The sequence below is a fragment of the Ranitomeya variabilis genome, chromosome 2, assembly GCF_051348905.1.
Source record: "Ranitomeya variabilis isolate aRanVar5 chromosome 2, aRanVar5.hap1, whole genome shotgun sequence".
Classification (NCBI taxonomy): Eukaryota; Metazoa; Chordata; class Amphibia; order Anura; family Dendrobatidae; genus Ranitomeya; species Ranitomeya variabilis.
Genome location: NC_135233.1, coordinates 283,030,812 through 283,053,106, shown reverse-complemented (window position 1 = coordinate 283,053,106; position 22,295 = coordinate 283,030,812). Strand labels below are relative to the sequence as shown.

Below are 22,295 nucleotides of genomic sequence, written 5' to 3'. Positions count from 1 at the left end.
TTAGAGTTGTTTGTTTTCCGATTCTAAAGCAAAAACATTGACAAAACACTTAAAAGAGGCCTGGGTGTTTTCTTAGTGTTTCTATTGACTTGTATTGTAAAATATAGAGCAATTTCAGAATGGAAAGTGCCTGAAGAATGGTCAGCTCACTTATTTTAACTACTTGTTGTTTTTTAGAAACCTGAAACAGTTAAAAGACTATCAAAAGACTTTTTTGAACAGATGAACAGCAAGTCTTTTTTTTTTTTCATTCTTTTGAGAAATTTCTGGGTGCTTTTAGTAAGTGGTTTTGGTACAAACCTGCCTGAAAAAGACGTCTTGTGCATATACCCTAAGTCTATTTTTTTGCAGGTTGATGAGCAGCGTCATAGATGTCTGGTAGTCACTTAGTCATTTATAGTAAAAACAGTAAACTGGCAAACAAAGTGCCTAATATTTGTACTGTATTGGAACAAAATGAGAATTTACCCCACAGTAGGTAAATAATAATAGTCCACATAAATAACATAGGGTACCCTATTAAAATAAGAAACTCTGTAAGTAAGTAATTAGTAATAGTACATATAAATAACACAGGGTACCCTATTTCAATAAGAAACTCTGTAAGTAAGTAATTAGTAATAGTACATATAAATAACAAAGAGTACCCTATTTAAGTAAGAAACTATGTAAGTAAGTAGTAATAGTACATATAAATAACACAGGGTACCCTATTTCAATAAGAAACTATGTAAGTAAGTAATTAGTAAGAGTACATATAAATAACATAGGGTACCCTATATTATTTTTATGCACTATTACTATTTACTTACTTACCGCAGGGTATGTGCTCATTTTGTTTCTATTTTAGGTTTTGTCTGTTAAATGGCCACAGTGTGAACATGCTGTTTCGCCTTACATACGTGCCAGCTCGGGCGCCAGCTTATTTCATTGATATGCCAGATAGCGTCCCTATGGCTACTGTGTATGAGCCTCTGGGGCAGTAGACGTAGCTGTAGAAAACACCGCCCCTATTTCTATTATTATAATATATAATAGGAAACACAACAGGTTTCCACAAACAGCAGTACATTCAGAGAAAGCAGTGGTGCCTTGCTATCTACAGCAGCCTTTATTTTTCTGATGTGATTCTGATGGCTCTTGCATGGCAATCACAGAGAACCTCAAATTCCTCATGGCCGTTCAGGCTTATTAGAGTATCACATTTCCAACAGTAACCAATTTTGGGAGAACTCTACTAATATAATAAATTAAACAAGATTGCAATTGTTGATTGAGCATTTGCACTAGGGTCCTGGTGCCTCAGGGGGTCCCAAGACCATTTTCCTCATACAAAGGCAAAAGACCACTCATCTGGGAGGTTAAGGTTGTTTTTGTGTGTGATGTTTCCTGACCTGCATTATTGTTTTCTCCGAGAAATAAGATTACTTTTCAGACAGTTGGAAACACAAAGAAGGAACTACATTATGTATTAGTTGCTGTCATTTTCTTTCGAAATATAATACCAACTTCATTTAGATGAGTTTCTCATTATGCAGGGATTTTATTCAGTCTTTTCATCATAATAACATCTATTAATATACCCTTTAATCCATTAATTCCCCCATTTGTCACTATGGTGAGTAACTGCATAATTATTTAATTGTTATGTGGGGCTCCTCCATCCTAGGAAGAACGGCATAAATAAATTAGACGTTCTGCTGTATTAATGTGATAGAAAGTCTGATACAAGAATAACTATAATGAACGACTTGTTGTCATATAAACCAGGTAATTATACCCTGTAAGAAAACACAGAAGACTGTTTTTGGCTTTAGCCAAATAATAATGCATTGTATTCCCCACAATATTAGAGACCTATTTTCTAATAAGTGGGCTCTTATCTCTCTCTGTCTCCCTCTCTCTCCATATATATACCGAAAATATATGTATATGTTTATGCCCAGCATAAATGAGTACACCCCAACAGATTGGTCCTTGATGGACTCATGGATCCATAAGTAAGGACTATGTTTTAGTCCAAAACACGTAGGAAAAGCTCATATTTTTTTTTTCAGTACTGGGAATATTCTTTTTTTTTCTGAAATTACAATAAAGCTTTTGTTCATTTTTTTAAAATCCAAAAACAGCTGGATTCTCCCTACACTTTACTTCACGAGCTGGATCATACTTTTCCTTGTATCCATTAATGCCCCATGTAAAAATACCCGCAATGTCTCTGTTCTCTATTGCAAGCCTGTATCTGTGATATACACTGTGTGCATTATTATTAGGCATCTTATATTTTTTCTCACTTATCGTATTATTGAACAACTTCAAAGCTGTTGGTCACTACAAAAGACGAATAAACCTGAATCCCGAATATTTACAAAAGTAAAAGTGAGTTTTTGTCTTTCTGCGGAGAATATCTGTGCGCAGGATTATTGTGTAACTATTAGTGTGCAGGATTATTGCACATTTTCCCATCACAATTGTTTGTTTTAATCTGATAAAGTGAGAATTTTAACTGAACAGCTCAAAATGTTAAAAAATAAATTTCTGACATTTCATAAAAAATATCAGTGACTAATATAGCCACCCTTGTTTTCAATAATAGTCATAGTGGTGTCCATGGTGTCTGTGAATTTTTTAATCTGTTGACAATGAACTTTTTGGCCAGCACCAACCTCAGCCTCCAGACACTGTACTGAGAGGTGTTTTCCTTAACCATAAATCTCTCATTTAAGAAGGGACCTCAAGTCCTCACTTTGGTCTAGGTCAGGTGAGGACGGGGCCGTGTCATTATTCTTGTATATTTAATGCCTTTACTGGCAGTTGAGCACTAAAGACTTCGATGCTGTGATGGAGCATTGGCCTGAATAGAAATCATAGTTTTCTTGAAGATGCTGACCTTTTCCTGTATCGCTGCTTCAAAAAAGTGTTTTCCACAAAGGAGCAGAAGGTTTGAGAGTTGATTTTAAGTCCATCTAAAACCTAATTTGCTGATCTTTAATAATATCAGCCCATAGCAGTGTCCACAACCACCATGCTGGCACCTGAGTCAATGTGGAGGTCTATGCCCATTACTGATGCAGCCACGAGCACGTTCATCTGGTCCTTCATGAGTCACTCTCAACGCATCAGTCCATAAAACCATTGAAAAATCTGCTATCAGATATTTATTGGCCCAGTCTTGACATTTCCACCTATATGTCTTGTTCAATGGTGGTTGAGTTTCAGTCTCCCTTACCTCGGCCATGTCCCTGAGCATTAAAAACCTTGTACTTCTGGGCTCTCCAGGGAGGTTGCAGTTCTGGAATATGACAGCACTGGAGGATAATGGCTTCCTGATCACTTCACGTTTGATTCTTCTCAAATATGTAGCAGTTAATGTGCGTCTTTTTTCCTCATCACATTTTTGTGACCCTGTTTAGTATTTGCAGCAAAACTTTTGATGGTTGGTAACAAGGATGCTGTATTGTTTAATGATTACACTATAATAGCAGTGAGTAATCGATGGAGAAGTTCTGTACAATTGCATGAATTAATTGGAAACATTGCCCTGGATGCCCAAATCTATGGGGGTGTAAATGTTCCCCCAATTCTTATGTCTGCCCCAAAATGTGAAATGACAGGTGTTTGCAAGCACCTTTTTTTGGAGCAGCACACTATTTATGCAAAATGCAGCAATTACGAAGAGTTTCTCATTGGCTACTGTGCTCTGCATGAAATATCAAAGCTAGGAATGGTGAAGTGAGAACTGTTATCTCAGTTCCTGCCTATGCAGATCGCAGCAGCCAAACGCATCTCAACTGCAACTGCCGTGCTCTGCATAAGCAGCAATTGCCGAGACAGAAGATGAGCAGTTTATCAATGATGACAGTTTGATTCATACTTTCTTCGCTTATTACTCAGGGCTGTTTTTACAATTTTGTACTATTGCTAGGATCAGGGCTAACAATTGGTTTTGGTTAGGGCTAGACATGGGCTTAGGAATAGGATTATGGCTAGTGTAACAGCTAGAGTCAAGGGTAGGATTGGGGATAGGACGAGGGAAATACAATTGATGCATAAAAATGTAATATATATATAACAAAGTATAACTTTTTATTTCTAAAATGTTATGTCTGATTTCAGAAAACAGTAAAAAAAATCTATTAGGTCAGAGGCAAAATTACAACAACGTAAATTACAGCACATGTGCAATACTGGACTGGTGATAGGAACTAAGGGAGTGCAAATGGTTCAAAGGTTAAGGGTGCAAAATGTTTACCTTCCCAATGGAGATGGCAACAACTAGCCTTTGAGTCCTCCGTTTTTAGTTGCTAAGACTGTTATACTTAGGTCTAATCAGACAACTACAACTGAAGTTTTTGGTTGAGTGAAAAGAAAGAATTGACAGCTCATACAAATTTATTTAGGGTTATGTGTCCCCTTATCCAGTGGATACTATTATCTAATTTTCTGCATTAGAATAGGCAAGTCATTCACTCACATTAAAAAACAGGTTATCCACTTGTAACAAGGTGGCACTGGGTGGTAGTCGTGGGCAAGTCTATTAAGCAGTCAGTGAACACCCTGGCACCTTGCACATGGAGGATGTGTACTCACGGTGTCTGCTGGAATTCTGGTCCCATGAAGCACCGCGGAGTCACAGTTCTTTTCCAACAGTAGAACTAATAACGGTGAAAAGAGAGAAGATAACAGTTCCTAAGTTGTCCCTATTCAAAGATGCTGCTCCATCGGCAACAATAGCAGCAACAGAAGCATCTGCTCCCAATCGGCTCCTGGGAGCTAACAGTCTCTTAGAGGTCACTTCCTCAGTCCTAGTGCCCATTTCAGCTGCCCCGTAGTCCTTTGGGCAGCACTTTCTCCCCTCCAAGGGAATGTTATGCTCCCATGGCTGGAGCATGTCCTGCCACGGGCAATCCTGCCCGGGCACTGCTGCAGAAGCAGGAAATTGCTGCTTATTCCAGGCTGCTAACCCAGCCTATTTTTGTTAACCCTTATCTTACAGTCCCTAATGTTAACATGTTAATTACAACACAGTATATACAATACAAGGCATAGGATAAACGAGCATTACACATAGTATTAATAAAACAGTAAAACATAGGCAAACCTTCAGAGCACCGCATGGGGTACTCATGCCCGGCATCTAGGAGAGAGGGAGAGCTGAGGGTCCCCGCAACTTCCTTACACCCTCACATAAAAAAACTGGTCATTCACTCACATAAAAAAACAGGTCATTCACTCACATCAAAATTCTATATTAATTAGCACTGAATGATCCAGGCAGAGAGTTTCTGCTCCATATCCACCTGCGGAGACACTTCAGGAAAAGAGCTACCAAAGTTTCCCTGAATCGTTTTTGCCTTGGAAAACATGGCGGTTCTCCCAGCATCTTAAAGTGGCTGTGTGCACGTAACCGAAAGCTCAGAGTTTTTCAAGGAGTTTATGGAGCAGAAATTGAGCGGAAACTCTTCCAATCCTTTTCCAAATATCAAAACTTCTAAAAAAACCTTGGGGTTTCTGCTATGAAAACTCATCAAGAAGACTCTGTGCACAAAACCTTAAGGTAGCTTTACAGACATAATTTTTGGGAAAACGCTGTGGCAATTTTTATGCAGTTTGTTTTTGGCCAGTGCCAGAAATAGCAAGAAGAAAAAGTATTTTCTATTCTGTTTGAATAAATTACAAGCTTTAAACTGCAGCGAAAACTACCTTCGTGATTTCAGACTTTGGATGGTTTGGGCATTTTTTTCCAGCATTTGTTGTTGTTGTTGAGGATTTTGGTTGCCTTGGTAGCTTTACAGACATAATTTTTGGGGAAAACGCTGTGGCAATTTTTATGCAGTTTGTTTTTGGCCAGTGCCAGAAATAGCAAGAAGAAAAAGTATTTTCTATTCTGTTTGAATAAATTACAAGCTTTAAACTGCAGCGAAAACTACCTTCGTGATTTCAGACTTTGGATGGTTTGGGCATTTTTTTCCAGCGTTTGTTGTTGTGCGTGAGGATTTTGGTTGCCTTATAACAAGCACATCTATTTTCCTAGTTACCTCACCGGCCTTGCACTGTACCCCTGCCAGTCAATGTTGTCATATAGAATGTTGTGTCAGTCAAAGTCACAAACAGCATGAATAGACACATCCTAGCTGCATCATGGACATGGATATGGAAATTGATGTGGATTTCGATCCATATAATGTCCTCTGTGACTACACTGACTGGTGGGAACTATGGTCTGGATTCTCCATCACTCAAAGACGAATACTTAATGGCAGTCTGAATATTACAGTTGCTTTTATATGACTCAAACAGTTCTAGTGATCTGATAAGACAACATCTTAGAGAAGATATTGGAGAGTTGTATCAACACATGAAAATGATTAATATTGCATACTCCTATAACCTCATTTCTATGAACACCATCATTCTCAGACCAAGTGCATGAAGACGCACTGTCAGTTTTCATTGCAAAAAAATATATGACCCTTCCTTTTTTAACAGACTGCTCCACATGTAAGAGGCTTGTGAACCATGAGCCAAAACTGGTGCATTGCGTCAAGATAGATCAGTGCGGGCTTGATACATAGACCTCATTAGCGAGTACGGAGGAGCGTCTCTTGTCAAACACAGCAGCTTCCCCTGTCTACTGACAAGATTAACCAATTAACTGTTATGGGTTAATATAACGTGAATCCGAAAGCATTTATCATGCTTTAGTGCATGTGGAGAAATTAATTTAAACACATCCTATAGCCTCATTGTTTCAAGGAAAAGTCTCATTTTTTTAAGGAATTCTCCATCTTTGGCTCTATTAATGATAGATTTTTTTTTTTGTGGAACGCAATCATTTCTTTATGAGCTTGATGTTATGCTAAATATATTACTTGTTCAATGATCCCCAGTGGAATAAAGCAAATTATTATTGCAAACTCTGCATGTCTTCTGGCATTAGGTATTTAACAAAGACATTGAATAGACAGACCTAAGGGTGAGGGATTCCTGATTCCTATTATTTCTATGGAAACTGTTGTCAAAGAGGAAAACGTATTGACTGCAAGAAAAAAAAATCTACTCTCTGCAGCAAAATAAAGGACAAAAGATTGTTTAATGACGCAGGAAAGGTTGTTGCTTTAACCCCATCCCTGACAGCCTGCCTCACAATGGATGTCTGGGCTACGTGCATGGAGAGGGTTAGGGTTAATGACAAGCTCGAGCCTTCCTGCATCGATGACATCATTAGCATCTGGTTAGAACGTCACTGAGAAGGGGGTGAGGCGTGAGGCACAAGGGTGGAGTTAAACCTTGATTGACAAGAGCTGCCATTTTCTGTTCTTATAAATGTTGGTGGAATAAGGCTACGTTCCCACGATGGTGAGTTTTTGGTGCTGTTTAGGAAAAAAAAAATGCAAGTAACCTATTTACGTAATGGGTACAGAAAATCTACAACATCAAAAACTCACCAAATACTCATGGTGGGAAAGTAGCCTACGGCAGATTGGATTTTTCTGTTTTTGTGAAATCTGGAACGGAAAGGGTTAAAGGGATATTTCAATGCAGAGTCCTCCCTGGAAAATGGAGGCCGTAGTCTGCAATATTGTACATTTTTAACACTATCATATTCCAGAGTACACAGATTAAAAGGATGGAATCAAGGATTATTAATCAAAAAGTCTATAATTCAAAAAATGAGAACAAATAATAAAGAAAATTAAAACCTGTGAATATGCAGCGATGTATTCTGCAATATGTGCATGAAATGCATTGCATTGCTTTATTGGAAAAATAATGTACTATAGTCACAGATTTATATTTGTGTACGTAATGTTTATTATAATGAGGCTGCAGCAAATCTATGTAATGCAGGAAGATTCACATGGGGTGAGCTTTACCAACCATCACAAGCACTAATGGTAAAGGATAGAGACAACCTGAATCCCCCCATGAATGTAGAACAAGTGCAGCTAGACTGTAGGCGCTGACCCAATGGAGGTGTGTCCCGTACAGGGAGAAATCTATGAATGAAATTCCAGAGGTGTGGTGTGTGCCCCTGTGTGTGTGTGAGTGTGCGCTCATTATTATTCTGCTCACAGCCCCTTCTGATTCACAGACTTCAGAGACGATCATGAATATAAGCGAACACTTTGACGTCAGAGCTGAGATTTCTCGGCAGACCCAATGGGGCAAGAATATTAAGTGCAAGTCAAAGCCACTGCTATCTGGGAGCAGTATTAGCAATGCTAACCAAGGATTGAGCCTTAACAATCACTGCAAGGACTAGCAGCACAAAGGGACAGAGCTGGAGATCATAGAAGGAAGGTAGGAAGAAGTCTGCATGGCTACAAGTGTATGTGTGTATGCATAGGTCCCTGGTATCCTATGACATCCATCTATCTATCCATCCAGGTGTCTATCCATCTATCCATCCATGTGTCTATCCATCCATGTGTCTATCCATCCATGTGTCTATCCATCTATCCATCCATGTGTCTATCCATCTATCCATCCATGTGTCTATCCATCTATCCATCCATGTGTCTATCCATCTTTTCCTCCATGTGTCTATCCATCTATCCATCCATGTGTCTATCCATCTTTTCCTCCATGTGTCTATCCATCTATCCATCCATGTGTCTATCCATCTATCCATCCATGTGTCTATCCATCTTTTCCTCCATGTGTCTATCCATCTATCCATCCATGTGTCTATCCATCTTTTCCTCCATGTGTCTATCCATCTATCCATCCATGTGTCTATCCATCCATACATCCATCCATCTATGTATCAGTCTTCAGATTAAACAAAAATAAGGCAGCACTTCCATAATATTCAGGTGGAAAGTGATATATTTATTTCTTGCATTCGTATGGATGAGTGTTGCTTTATTTCATTTTTCTATCTATTATCTATCAATCAATAGTCTATCTATCTACAAATTAAACTAAATTAAAGCAACACTTTCACGTAATCCAGGTGAAAAGTTATATATTTATTCCATGCATTAGTATATTGTTGCATTATTTTATTTTTCATTTTATTCTTCTATCTATCTATCTATCTATCTATCTATCTATCTATCTATCTATCTATCTAATAGATTTAGACAACTAGATTAGATAGATAATTATTTGTATTATATTTGCAAATCAAATACAGCTAGGACTATAGTATACAATTTTATGCTAGGAATAGAAGAAATTTACATATGTTGTACAGGTAAGATTCTTTCCAACCCAATATTGTACATGCTTTTAACCCTATATTGCCCACAATTATAAATCTGCGTTTAACTATTTCAATCTATCTATCCTTATGTCTATTCATATCTATCTATCTATCTATCTATCTATCTATCTATCTATCTATCTATCTATCTATCTATCTATCTATCCATCTACCTTTCTTTTATTTATCTATTATCTATCTATCTACAAGTTATCTTTCATCTATCTATCTATCTATCTATCTATCTATCTATCTATCTATCATCTATCTATCTACAGTGTCTATTATCTATCTTTCTACAGTATCTCTCTCTCTCTCTAGATACATAGTGTATATGCCATACTGTACCCTATGAATGCTCACACAGCCTATGGTCGGTAACCTTTGCTTTAGCAGTCTGATATTCAGGAAGGATATACATTGATCTTACAGGAGGCAGCTCAGGCCCTTCTTGGGCGGCAGGGTCACTGGATAGAGACATCTCACATGCAGTGAAAAGTCCATTGTGCATTGAGATGATTTTTTATCTGGTGCACGGAAAAAAAAGGGAATTATCCATAATAATTAGATATTTGATTTGTGTGTGAAGATAGCATGAAATTTATGCTGCGGTCACACTGAATGTCTTACACGAATAGGAAGAAATGGCCTGCAGCTACTTTCATCACTGTAGCATCTTGAATGCTTAGGGATATCCTGCATGGTAAAATCCTGCAGATACAAGATGGCAATGATCTGTCTCCAGTGAATGGGTAACTGTGTGTTGTAGCCTTACCTTAGTGAAATCCTTTGTGATCTGTTAATCCAGTGGAAACATAGACAGTATCCTTTGTTAGTTCTGGGTAAACGCACATATCCAGAGATGTGATATTTCTGCTGGGAGACTTGTAGTGCAGCTTATCGTGGGATCTATTGTCATTACGATAATATATCCTATAATTTTCAGCTTTCACGAGCAGCCGAAGCAGAAGCGTAAACTGTGTAATCATCTCTGTAGGAGCAGGCGTACACATGCTTAAGGAATAGGCTGCCTTTCTCATCTCACCTTGGCTGGTGGGGAAGGAGACTGCATGAAAAAGGGCAGCAGAGCCTGCTGAAAAGAAAAGAAGTTAGGAGCCATTTGCTCGCAGATCCGGCAGTGTGGCTGACATACATGGCTTGGTATCTCACATGTGAAGGTAAAAAAAAAGGTGCAAAGCGTCTGTGGAAGAGAAAAGTGCTTCCTTATGTGAGGAACTATTGATTGTCCTTCCTCACTGCTACGACACATTATGAGTACTTTACCTAGAAATATGATTGTTTCTAAATGGGGCCTTGATGGTTATGAGTCCGTTTGTTTATTATATGATTCATGTGTATGTATTGCATTTAGTTATATATTAATGATCGATATAGGGATGAGGCATTGTTATACCCCAGCACAATATTTGCCAGTTCTTCTGTCACTAGCATACCAAGCTTTGTATTGGAACGTGTCAAGATGACATTGAGGATCCGAACGATGCGTTTTCATTCTGTTCTAACCTTATCATTATTTTTCTATTTTTCTGTCTCTTTGATGTGCAGCGATGCTTCACCAGCCTGCAGCCGCCACTATGGAACACCTCCTGTATCTCCACAACTCTTCTTCCAGCAGGATGTCTCACCACCCCTATGACCCATGGGACACCAACACCTCCACCGTCACCACATCTGACCTCTCCCCAGATGAGTCTGTCAACCCATGGGATATTATCCTTTGTGTAACTGGGACAATCATGGCGTGCGAGAATGCAATAGTGATTGCTATACTCTTCTATACGCCCACCCTGCGGGCACCCATGTTTATACTCATCGGCAGCCTGGCGCTGGCTGATCTCCTGGCTGGTATGGGACTTATTGTGAATTTTATAGTTCTTTATGTAGTTAATAACGAAGTGGCTACGCTAAGTTCAGCAGGGCTCCTCTTAGCCTCTTTTTCGGCCTCAGTCTGTAGCCTTTTGGCTATCACAGTGGACAGATACTTGTCTCTCTACAATGCCCTTACATATCACACAGAAAGAACTCTAACTTTCACCTACCTGATGATAATCCTGGTATGGGCACTTTGCATCTGTATTGGCTTATTACCCATCATGGGGTGGAACTGTGTTAGGGAACAGTCCTCCTGCAGTGTTCTGAAGCCAGTGACCAGAAATAATGCAGCTGTACTGGCGGTGTCCTTCCTCCTGCTCTTTGCCTTGATGATGCAGCTGTATCTGCAGATTTGCAGGATTGCATTCCGCCATGCCCAGCAGATTGCGGTTCAGCACCAATTCATGGCCACATCTCAAGCCTCCAGCACAAGGAAGGGGGTATCAACCTTATCTCTTATACTGGGCACATTTGCACTATGCTGGATTCCCTTTGCTGTGTACTCCTTAGTTGCTGACTCCAGTTACCCTATGGTATACACCTACTCACTGGTCCTGCCAGCCGCCTGTAATTCCGTCATCAACCCCATTATTTACGCTTTCAGAAACCCAGACATCCAGAAGTCGTTATGGCTTGCTTGCTGTGGCTGTATGCCACCCAGGTTCTTATCTGGACCTAGAACTTCCAGTGATGTATAGAGACTTGAAGTTGTATATTCGTTAACAAACTGTGCCAAACTGGGGAGGAGATGGAGAAAAAAAAGATGTCAAATGTTGCTATATTTTTCCTGTTGATATCCAATGTATTGCTTTAAAACATGCAAAGGAGCACTTTCCATGTTCTGTTCCAACAGGTTTATCAGCTGGCACTGTTCATATGGTAGATATGTCGGCATTTGTTTTCTTGTTTTGCAGCCTAATATTGTATGAAAAGTCCATAAGTCCTTCTAAGCGGAGTAGTCTGGATGTGAAGGACTTTAAATAAAATCCCCACATCTACAGGCAGCATTGTCAGTATGTGGTCCACTGTGACCCTACGCAAGGAACCGTGGGCATTAAAACATGCTGTTATACATCTTACAGTCCAGACTACTCTTATCATAAGGCACAAATATAAAGGTGCTGCTCTTATACAAGGATTTAAAAGGAATCTATCAGCAGGTTTTTTGCTACCTCATCTGAGATCTGTATAAGATAGAGCAAGTGAGCCTGATTCCAACGATGTATCACTTAGTGTAGTGAGAGCAGCAGTTGTGACACAATAAGGGTTTTTAGATTTAGCATGAAGCAGAGCTGAGTAAGCTGCCCCCGCCCCCAGGCTCACAGGAAGGGTGGAGTCAGACTAGCAAGCAAGTGCACATCAGACCTGGCAATGATAATCTCCTTGTGATAAAACCTAGATTCTAAATAAACAAAAGCACATAGCCTAATAAGTGACACATCCCTGAATTCAGTGTCTCAGCCTCTATCTAATGCAGTCATCAGATGACATAGCAAAAACCTGCTGACAGATTCCCTTTAAATAGCCTGGGCATTTTGTTGGTCAAAATGGAGAAGCAGAATAACTGTTCTTTATGCACTAGCATCCCATGTGGTGTGCCTGTAACATAGTTGCCAATTTTTTTCATGTTTACATTTTCATCTTTGCTGCTTTTGTATTTGGTTACTTTAGGTTAGGCTCACACAAAACTTGGGATAAACGTATAAAGTGGGAAAGTTTCCTGAAACATACATTTCATGTACTGATTCATAACTTGCGTTTTTCTTTTAAAGTCACATTTTTTTTTTTTTGTGTGGTATGTCTTGACGTTTTTTTGTGCCAAATTGTTCAAAATGGGGGAGCGGGATTCTGTGATTTCCATTGTTTTCTCTTTGACCCATTTTACAAATTTTTTGACCATGTTTTACTAAATGTCACAGAATTTGTGCCAAAATAACTGGTGCATATAAAATCACTCCAGGGATCGATTAAAGTACATTTGTGACAAATTTTGTGAACTTTTAAAAAAGTCGCAATTGATGAATCGACCAGAAGAAAAAGCGTGCTCACAATGGTAAACATTAAGAAAAATAAAAAAGAACACACAGGAGAACACATAAAATAGGCTTTAAAAAGGAGCAAAGTAAAGAAAAATTAGCTCCAAATGATAAACAGGTAAAAAACACCAAAAACTAAACAAAAAACTGGTACAAATGCAATAATGGATCAGACCCATAGACTTTCATTTGCAAGATATCTGCCAAATACATGTCCTAGCATATGTTCAGCCAGTATATCTTTGCCTTAATTACAAGGCATACTTGATCCCCAGTTGTGATGTGATCCTAGTTTTTGTATGCCTTTTTGTTGAACTCATGTAGCGCATCACCATTGGACCTGTTCTTCAAATTTAAGAAGAACTAATAACTATGGTGCATGCTCCAGCAGTCGACCTGTAGCTCTTTTTAGGTAATTTAAAGGGACAGTAGGGTTAAATTTCAATAACTTAATAAGATCTATAACTTTATTAGAAGTGTATGTCTAGCCTATTTATATGGCCTAGTGAGTGATGAGAAAGCATTGAGTTTCAACACTTACTGCTGGTGATTACCAATAATGATCAGTAACTTCCACCAAATTTAATGTATTAATGTTGCGAGTGAGTGTTTTTCCTATAACAGCCACCAGGCATTATAAAACCGCACACTACTGCCGTTCCAATGTCATATGGGATTAAGAAAATTACATAAATATTACTTTGTCTTGCCAGAGTTCTTAGGAGAGATTATTGTGGATCATTCTTTTAAGGTTGAAATGAGATTAAGTTTCATCACAGCAACCTATTTCCAATGAGAATGAAATATGAAAAACAGGCAATATAAAGTATTCGATATTACAAGACACCTTTTCTTTTCCTTCAAAGGGGGATTTCCATCTTTATAGATGAAAAATGTTGAATAATGCTCGTTTTAAACACTTTTGCAATTTACTGCTAATTAAAATTTTCAGCCCTTCTTGAGATATTGACATTTTTCTTTTGTTGGCAGATCGTTGCCTAGGAGACCGACCACTGCTGCCGCATAGCTTGTAAGAGATGCACTGAATTTGGATGGGATTAGAAGGTAACAACGCCTCCTGCAAAACTGGCCAACTTCAAAACTATACCAAGATCGATGGAAAAGAGCTTATAAGGAGTGTGCATTTATCTGCTGTCCAGCAGCGGTGGTCGGTCCGCAAGGAAACGGGCTGTTAACAAAACAAAAGTGTTAACATCTTAAGAATGTCTGAAAATTTTAATAACTAGTATATTACAAAATTGCTTTTATTTACAAGCACTATCCTACAACATCCATTTAGAAAGAAGAGGGTAGTCCTTTACCGGGGTTTACCCCTAATAATCTTATCATCTGATGCGAATGTGGCTGCTGTTGCCCATACCAGCCCGGCTCAGAGTATGACCATTACCCACCCACATAACCATTAACATTTGGTAATCATTTCTCGTCAGCCCTGTATTGACTCCATATCACCTGCAAACTCATTCCTGTTTTCTTTTTCTGGTCGGTTGCAGGAAAGGTATAAACAGATTTGTTAGGGCAATTATTAACTATTATAACAAATGTTTTCTTTAATGGGGATAAGACAAAAATGTTCAGTTTCCATTAAAACCAGTTTGGATGTAGCAGAGCTGAATTTATGATTTGACTATGGTTTCACATAGTTAATTGATAGCATTATATTTACCTAAGTAATGCAGCCACAAAGACATGAAATGCTTTTCTGAACAATGTCTTCTAAGGTATGTCGATTATTCATAAAAGTCATACGGGAGGATTGATTAATGGGAATATGGCTGGTTTTTGCTATGTAATCTGAGGGCAGCATGAGGTTGTAGCCGAGACACTGATTTCAGTCCTGTGTCACTTATTAAGCTGCGTGCTGTTGGTTAAGTACAATGAGTGTTTTATCAGCAGGAGATTATCACTGTCTGGACTACAGCTCATGTGCATCCTGGTCCAACCACGCCCCCGACACTGATTAACAGCTTACTGTAAATATACAGAAAGCTGCTACTCAGGGTTGTTGGCAGGGGCAGCTCTCTGAGCTTAGCAACATCCTACGTGTAAAAACTCTGATTGTGTCACAACTGCTGAACCCAGTAAACTAAGGGATACATCGTTGGAATCGGGTTCTCTTTCCCTACATCATGCTGCTCTCAATTAGGTAGAAAAAAAACTGCTGACAGATTCCCTTTAAGCAGCTTGTTTCCTTATTGAGGATAAGCAAGATGGTTGTGCTCATCTCCTGTAAAACTTATAGGGTATAGGCACACGGTGTCTTTTTCAGGCATATTAAAAATCCTACTGAAAAATGAATAAAAAAAAATTATTACCATATGTAAACCAATTTCAAAATGCGTTGCTGTGCACATGTTCAGTCCTTTTGAGCTTCTTTTGACTGCTTTAGGGTTTGAAAGCTGTGAATTGGCTATAATAAGTCACCTCTTTATTCTTCGGGCGGCCTCTGTTTGGAAGCCATTTACTAATTTACATATACTGTTAAAAAAAAAAAGATACTGTTCCAAAAAAAGTCCAAAAACACTCCAAAGTAGTTGTATCAGGAAAAACACTCCCGGTGTCGCCTTGAAGCCTATTCTGCTCATAAAATACACTTTCCCTATTAAATGGAAGCCTCTCCGCTCTGCTACATCTGTACTTGTCCAGGATTCCAATGACACCTCTTTATTATTAAACTACCAACAATTGTCAAAATATGAGGAAGTAGTAACGCTGATGACCTGTCACTTGCCATAAATAAGTTTTTTACCGGTGTAAATGCCGCTGTTCTTCTGAATCTGGGATTATTTCTTTTTTGTTCCTGCACCTTTCCATTCCTGGACATGGTCTCCTCTTCCTAGTTCTTAAATCTAATCAATTTATCCAACTGGGTGAGGTCTCCAAAAACATTCCCATAGAGAAGAGTTGATGACCACACCCAGTTGTCTAAAAAAAGACTCAATATACCGTACATATAGAAAAGAGGGTCCCAATCTTGGGGATGGAGAGGTGAAGGCACACAAGGAAAAACCAGATTTAGGAGAACAGCAGCATTTACATCGGGAACACAATGATGTACCTATGGCAAGCGACAGGTCCTGTTTAATTATATATAGGGCAGAAGAATGGAGAATGAAAGGTTGCTGATACCTTTACATATCCAACGTAAAGCACATCATTTATTAGTTGTCTACATAAGTCCCAGGCCAGAATATTCCTGAACTTTTACACATATCCCTATTTAGAGATCTGGAAAAAAACTGTAACACTTGTAAAAAAAAATAATGCACTTTGTTTAATGCTCTGTGAAGTCTCTTCAGTAATAAGTGTGAATGTTTCATTTTTACAGTTGTTTGCTGGTATAAAAATATACATATAGCTTTCTCTGAGAAATTAGAGAAACCCACAATGCTATCTTGTACAAGAGAACCAATTACTTGCATTTCTCCGCATGTACTTATTCACTAATGATAGCACTGCAAAACATCAACCGCAGGCTGCTGCAGCCTTATTGCTAATGAAGGGTTGTACTTAGACCAGATAAGATCCTGTTTTCTGCTGCTTAGTGGAGGCCGTGAGCAGAAGCAGTGGTCGTGTCTAATAGTCAGCTGGTGATTGTGCTTTTATATCCAAAAACAAGGTTGAAAACAGATAGAAAAATCCCTGACCATAGTAAACCGCTAATATGGATCATGCGTATTTAGTGCCAAAGATATCATGCAAGTGGAACCTAAACCCCTGATCAGCGCTGCTGCCGTGCACATTCGAACCAACTGAGTGCCGGACTGGCATCATCGGCAGCACCGCATTATTTCTGTATGCAGTTACTTGATGTACATCGGCAATGATGAGGGCAGAATGGTATCAGAATTCTGGACTTGGGTCTGTTTTATGGCTGCACATTACTGAATCTGCACAGCCGTCACCATGAGCACAGCAAGATAAATAATTTATCCCAAGAACAATCCAGAATCTCAGCAGAAAAGGCTGGTTCTAATATTCAAATTTAAAAAATATGCGAGAATGTAAAGGTTCTTCCATCATTCGCCTCTACGGCACATCACTCGTGGCACTGAAGGGGTCTCTACAGCTGTCGGTCTGTAACATGTCTATATGATTTGTGTCACGGGTGGATAATCTTATCAGTCTTCTGTTTCTGTGATGCCCTGTGAGAAGAAACAGGTCATTCTCTTTTCGGTGACTTGCACGCCTTACTGTACATGGAGCTTTATTTACACATATCGTCTGTCTTTTTTCTGTTAATATAGTTGTTATTTAATTCTTTTTTTTTTTTTTTTATACTTTTCCATGTTGTCTTTATATGAACCAATTGTTCACTGAGAATTTTGTAGGTTCTCTGATACTTGTGAAATCCTAACTCTAAGAGCTCGTTCAGATGTGTTTTATTTCACGTATGAGAACAACGGTCTTAGATTCACCGGTGATTTTGTTCAGAGTGTCATCAAATCGATCATTTTTATTAGATGAGAAAAATAAGCTTCTTTACCTTCCCTTATCTAGCAATCCGTGAAAAACAGACAGCACTTGGATGTCATCCGTGTGCCATCTGATTATTTTCATGGACCCATTGCCGATTTTGAGCCGACGTTCGGATCAATATCAGACGTCTTTGAGACTTTGCACAGATCACTTGGTCCACAAAACAAAATCTGACATCTGAACGGCCCCATAGACTATACTAGGAACAAGGCTAGAAAAACATGTCTAGAAGATCAACACTAAAATAAGACATCTGAATGAGCTCTAATGCAGTAACTCCATGCACTTGGGTAATTCCCGCAAACTTACAGGACTATTTTTTGCTCTTGCAGCCCACTTCACTATAGTTCTTCAATTTGGAATACTACAAATTGCTTAGAATTTGTACCCAATTGACTCGGTGTTTTACTGATTACCATAAACCGGTCATGGGACAATACCATAGACTGTCTCTTCATTCTACACATGCACGCAGATCTCTGTAATTTAAGCACCAGGAAGCATGAGAAGCTGAAAGATGGGGGAAGAGCAGTATGTAGATACAAGCGGAATTGTGGTGGCATATACTAGAATAGAGCTGTAGGAGGAACATTTTGAAGCCTACAACATCAGGTCCTTGGCCTGACAATAATCAGATCATTGGCTTGTGTGATCATGGCATCAATCAGCAGATCATATCTTTTATGCAATCAAAACAGTACTTGTTGTAAATAGCACATATTTCTGTGCTGCCGACAATTTGCCTACTGCATGGGGACCAAATGATTGCATTAACGATCATTCATTCCCATATAGATTGTATCACCACATGATAAAAGTTTAAACTTGTGCAGTTCGACTGGTTACATTGTCGATTAAGAGCAGAAACCTACCTGTGTTTATGCGCTTTATTAGTTGGCAAACTTCTTAATTAATTGGTAGTCAACAGCTTCTAATGTTATCCAAGATTAGAAATTGTATACTTGGAGATAACGTCAAATATTGTCTGATTCTAAAATGTCAAATATTGTTCGATTTTTGACAAAATTATTGTCTATGACATCTTCCCCGTCTTTTGGTAAAGTTTACAATGTTATGTCAGCTAGGTATTGACCTTGTGTTGGTTTTTTTTGAGAAGTTTTTTTATTTTGTTAACATTGGCTTGTAAAGTATTTGCCTTTGTAAAACTTGATCTGTTTCAATTATGTTTTTAGTTTACGTACATAATGTTTTGTGCAGAAATCTTCAATTCTGGGAGCCAGTCAATGACCTCCAAGTGTCCCCCTCTGCCCAGGACAGAGCTGGATGGACATCCCATTGCATGAACTGGATATTTGTCGACTTCAAACAAATCCATATTTTTTCCTGGATGTTTCGACTCAAAGCATGTATAAACTGTAGTCTATTTTTTTATCATGTTTAAATTTATTTATCTACCTGTATTGTCTTTATGAGAAATGAACAGAAACTACACAAGAGTTTTAAATTATTATTTTTTTTATATAAGGTTGTGTCAAATGTGTGATACTTTTGGCAGCTCATTTTGTACCTTCAATAAAATGTAGCTTTCCAAATCAAAATCTGGTTGCTTATCAAGTATTACATGTGTACTCTATATATTGTAATTGTAATGTAGTCTGAAAAATAGAAAATTTTTCATGGCACAAGGTTGTACCCTGAAACAACTTATTTAATATTTAATGAATACATATAAAATAGAAAACCTGTCAGAGAGCTTGAATCATGGACAGAATCCTCCAATAGCTGATATGCATGTGCAGCGCCCCAGAGTCCTGGTCGTTGCAGTACTGTGGCTCCGCCGCTAAGGGGGGCTATGGTACGTCTGATGGCACTGAAGGAGTTCATCTGACCAGGTATCACAGACACCAATACATTTCACAGTCTGGCCTCCAGGGGGAGCTAAGGGTTCTATTTATTAGGCCACTCCTCACAGTCTGGTAAAACTGGGGGTTAGGCAGGAAGTTAGACAGAAAGCTGACTGGGTTGGAACCAGGCAACACCTTGTGGCAGAGGGTGTTGTAGGGGAAGATTCGGAGGGGTCCCTGTCAGGGGTGGGATCCTGACAGAGGCCTAGCAATCAGAGAGAATGTTACGGGACCGTGCCTGCACGATATAGCGGCGGTACCCCAAGAAAGGACAAGAAGCGAGATTTATTGTGCTGAGTGAGAAACGAGATCAACGCAACTAGGAGAATACCAGTAGGAGTCGTGCTGTAAGATCGAGGCAACATCCTATTGAGGCGCATAACCGGTGGCCGGAACGCCGAGGAAGTATAGAGCTCCAAGCCAAACTTCAAACCTACGGCAGGACAGTCAGTCACAGGCGGGCTCTCACACAGACCCAGGAAGACACAGGGGGGTAACAACAGGATAGGGGTGACGATAGAGCCCAGGAAGAACCTCCGAGCCTCCCCGTCATACGGGTGCGTCCTAACCGTAAGATCAGGGGGACGTAGAAGAACATCAGAATCGAGTTGTGAGGGAACACGATCAACAGACACAACAGTTGTGGGGTACTATCCCGTAAGCACAGCAGGGAAGGACCACAACACACAAGCGCTAGCAGGTAGGCACAGATTTCCACCTGCGAAGGGAACTCTGGAGGTGCCATCGGACCGGCCGGACTTGCGCAGCCCTGTTAACCGTATTCCAGACCGAGGACCCAGAAGCCTTCAGTAAAGAGGTAAAGAGACTGCAACCTGGTGTCCTCGTTATTTACTGCGACCCGCACTACACCGCACCATAACGTTATCATCCCATACCACCACCTTTCATTGTGCGCCCCTCAGCAGGGTCACGGACCGGGTCTAGCCACCGTGACAACCCCAGAGCAGAGACTCAGAGGCCCGGTACCGGGTACCCCTCGGCCCTGCGGCAGTGGGGGCGCTACACATGTTTATCCCCGTCACCAAGTCAAAATTTTCAGTTCTGACCAGTGTCACTTTATGTGGTAATAACTCTGGAATGGTTCTATATACAGTATCCCAATGATTGTGAGACTGTTTTTCGTGACACATTGTACTTTATGATAGGGGTACATTTCTGTAGATATGTTTCAATTTTTTTATGAAAATATCAAAATATTGACAAAAACATTTTGAAAATTCGCAATTTTTGAAATTGGAATTTTTATGCTCTCAAAACAAATAGTCATACTGCACAAAATAATTAATAACATTTACTACATGTCTACTTTATGTCAGCAGCATTTTTTAAACATTTTTTTTTTGTTAGGAAATTAGAAGAGTTAAAACATTTGCAGTAACTTTTCATTATTCCAATGAAATGTACAAATCCTATTATTTTATGGACCACTGTGAGTGTCCTATAGGTCAGAAAACCCTCAAACAAGTCCCCATTGTAAAAACTGCACCCCTCATGGTATTCCAATCCGCATTCAGGAAGTGCATTAAACCTTCAGGTGCTTCACACAAATAATAGAAAAGTGTTAGAAAATAAAGAAAAATGATGTGCTTTCACTAAAATGTTTCTTTAGCTGCAAATTTTTAATCTTCACAAAGGTAATAGGAGAAAATGGGATATCCAATTTGCTTTGCAATTTATCATGAGTACACCGATACCCCATTTGTAGTGGAAAACTACATGGGAGGGCTAGGAAGGGAAGAAGCACTATTTGACTTTTTGAGCACAGATTTGGCTGGAAGAGACTGTGGATGCCATGTCACACCGTAAGAGCTGCTATGGTGCTAAAACAGGAGAAGACCCCTAAAAAATTAACCCATTTTGGAAACTACACCCTTCAAGGAATCTATCTAGGTAAGTGTTGACCATCTTGAACCCCCAGGGTAAAATGATAACAGGAGAAAATGGGCCACCCAATTTGTTGTGCAATTTCTCCCGAGTACGCCGATAGCCCATATGGAGGAAAGAAACTGTTTGGGCACATGGGAGGACTCAGAATGGAAGGATTGCTATTCGACTTTTTGAGATTTGACTAGAATAGACTGCAGGTGTCATATCACATTTGAAGAGACATTATGGTGCCAAAACAGCAGAAAGCTTCACGTGACCCCATCTTGGAAACTACACCTAGGCATTCACCTAGGGGTGTAGTGAGCATTTTTAAAACCCACACATAATTCACAGAATGGTGTAACATTGGACTGTGGAAATGAAAAATTATTTTTTTGCCACTAAATTGTTGTTATAGCCCCAAGTTTTTAATTTTTAATATGGCTATTAGGAGAAAATGGACCACTTAATTTGTTACGTAATTACTCCTGAGTACTCCAATATTCTATATGTGGTCAGAAACTATTTTTCAGACCCAGTGCACAGCTTGAAGGGAAAAAGCCCCATACTGGAGTGCAGATTTTGCTGGAATGATTTGTGAGTGCCATGTCACATTGGAAGAACCTCTGAGGTACTAGAAACCTCAATAAATGACCCCATTTTACATACTACACCTTTCAATTAATTCAGTTTGGTGTGCAGGGATAATATTGACACTACATGAAGAAAAAATAATTACATTTTACCACTAAAATGTTGTTTTAGCCCCATTTTTTAATTATCAAAAGGGGGAAAAGGGGAAATAGGAGAAAATGACCACATAATTTGTTATACAATTTCTCCTGAGTCCGTCAATACCCCATATGTAGTTGGAAACTACTTTTCAGGAACATTGCAAAGTGC

General features: G+C 39.2%; 1 protein-coding gene across 1 annotated transcript; it reads left to right on the top strand.

The window, feature by feature from the left end:
- Nucleotides 1–8,100: 8,100 nt before the first annotated feature.
- Nucleotides 8,101–15,436, top strand: LOC143805559 (G-protein coupled receptor 12-like). Its single transcript, XM_077285054.1, has 2 exons — nt 8,101–8,304; nt 10,778–15,436. The coding sequence occupies exon 2, from the start codon at nt 10,780–10,782 to the stop codon at nt 11,800–11,802; it is 1,023 nt and encodes a 340-aa protein (XP_077141169.1). The 5' UTR covers nt 8,101–8,304; nt 10,778–10,779; the 3' UTR covers nt 11,803–15,436.
- Nucleotides 15,437–22,295: the final 6,859 nt, after the last annotated feature.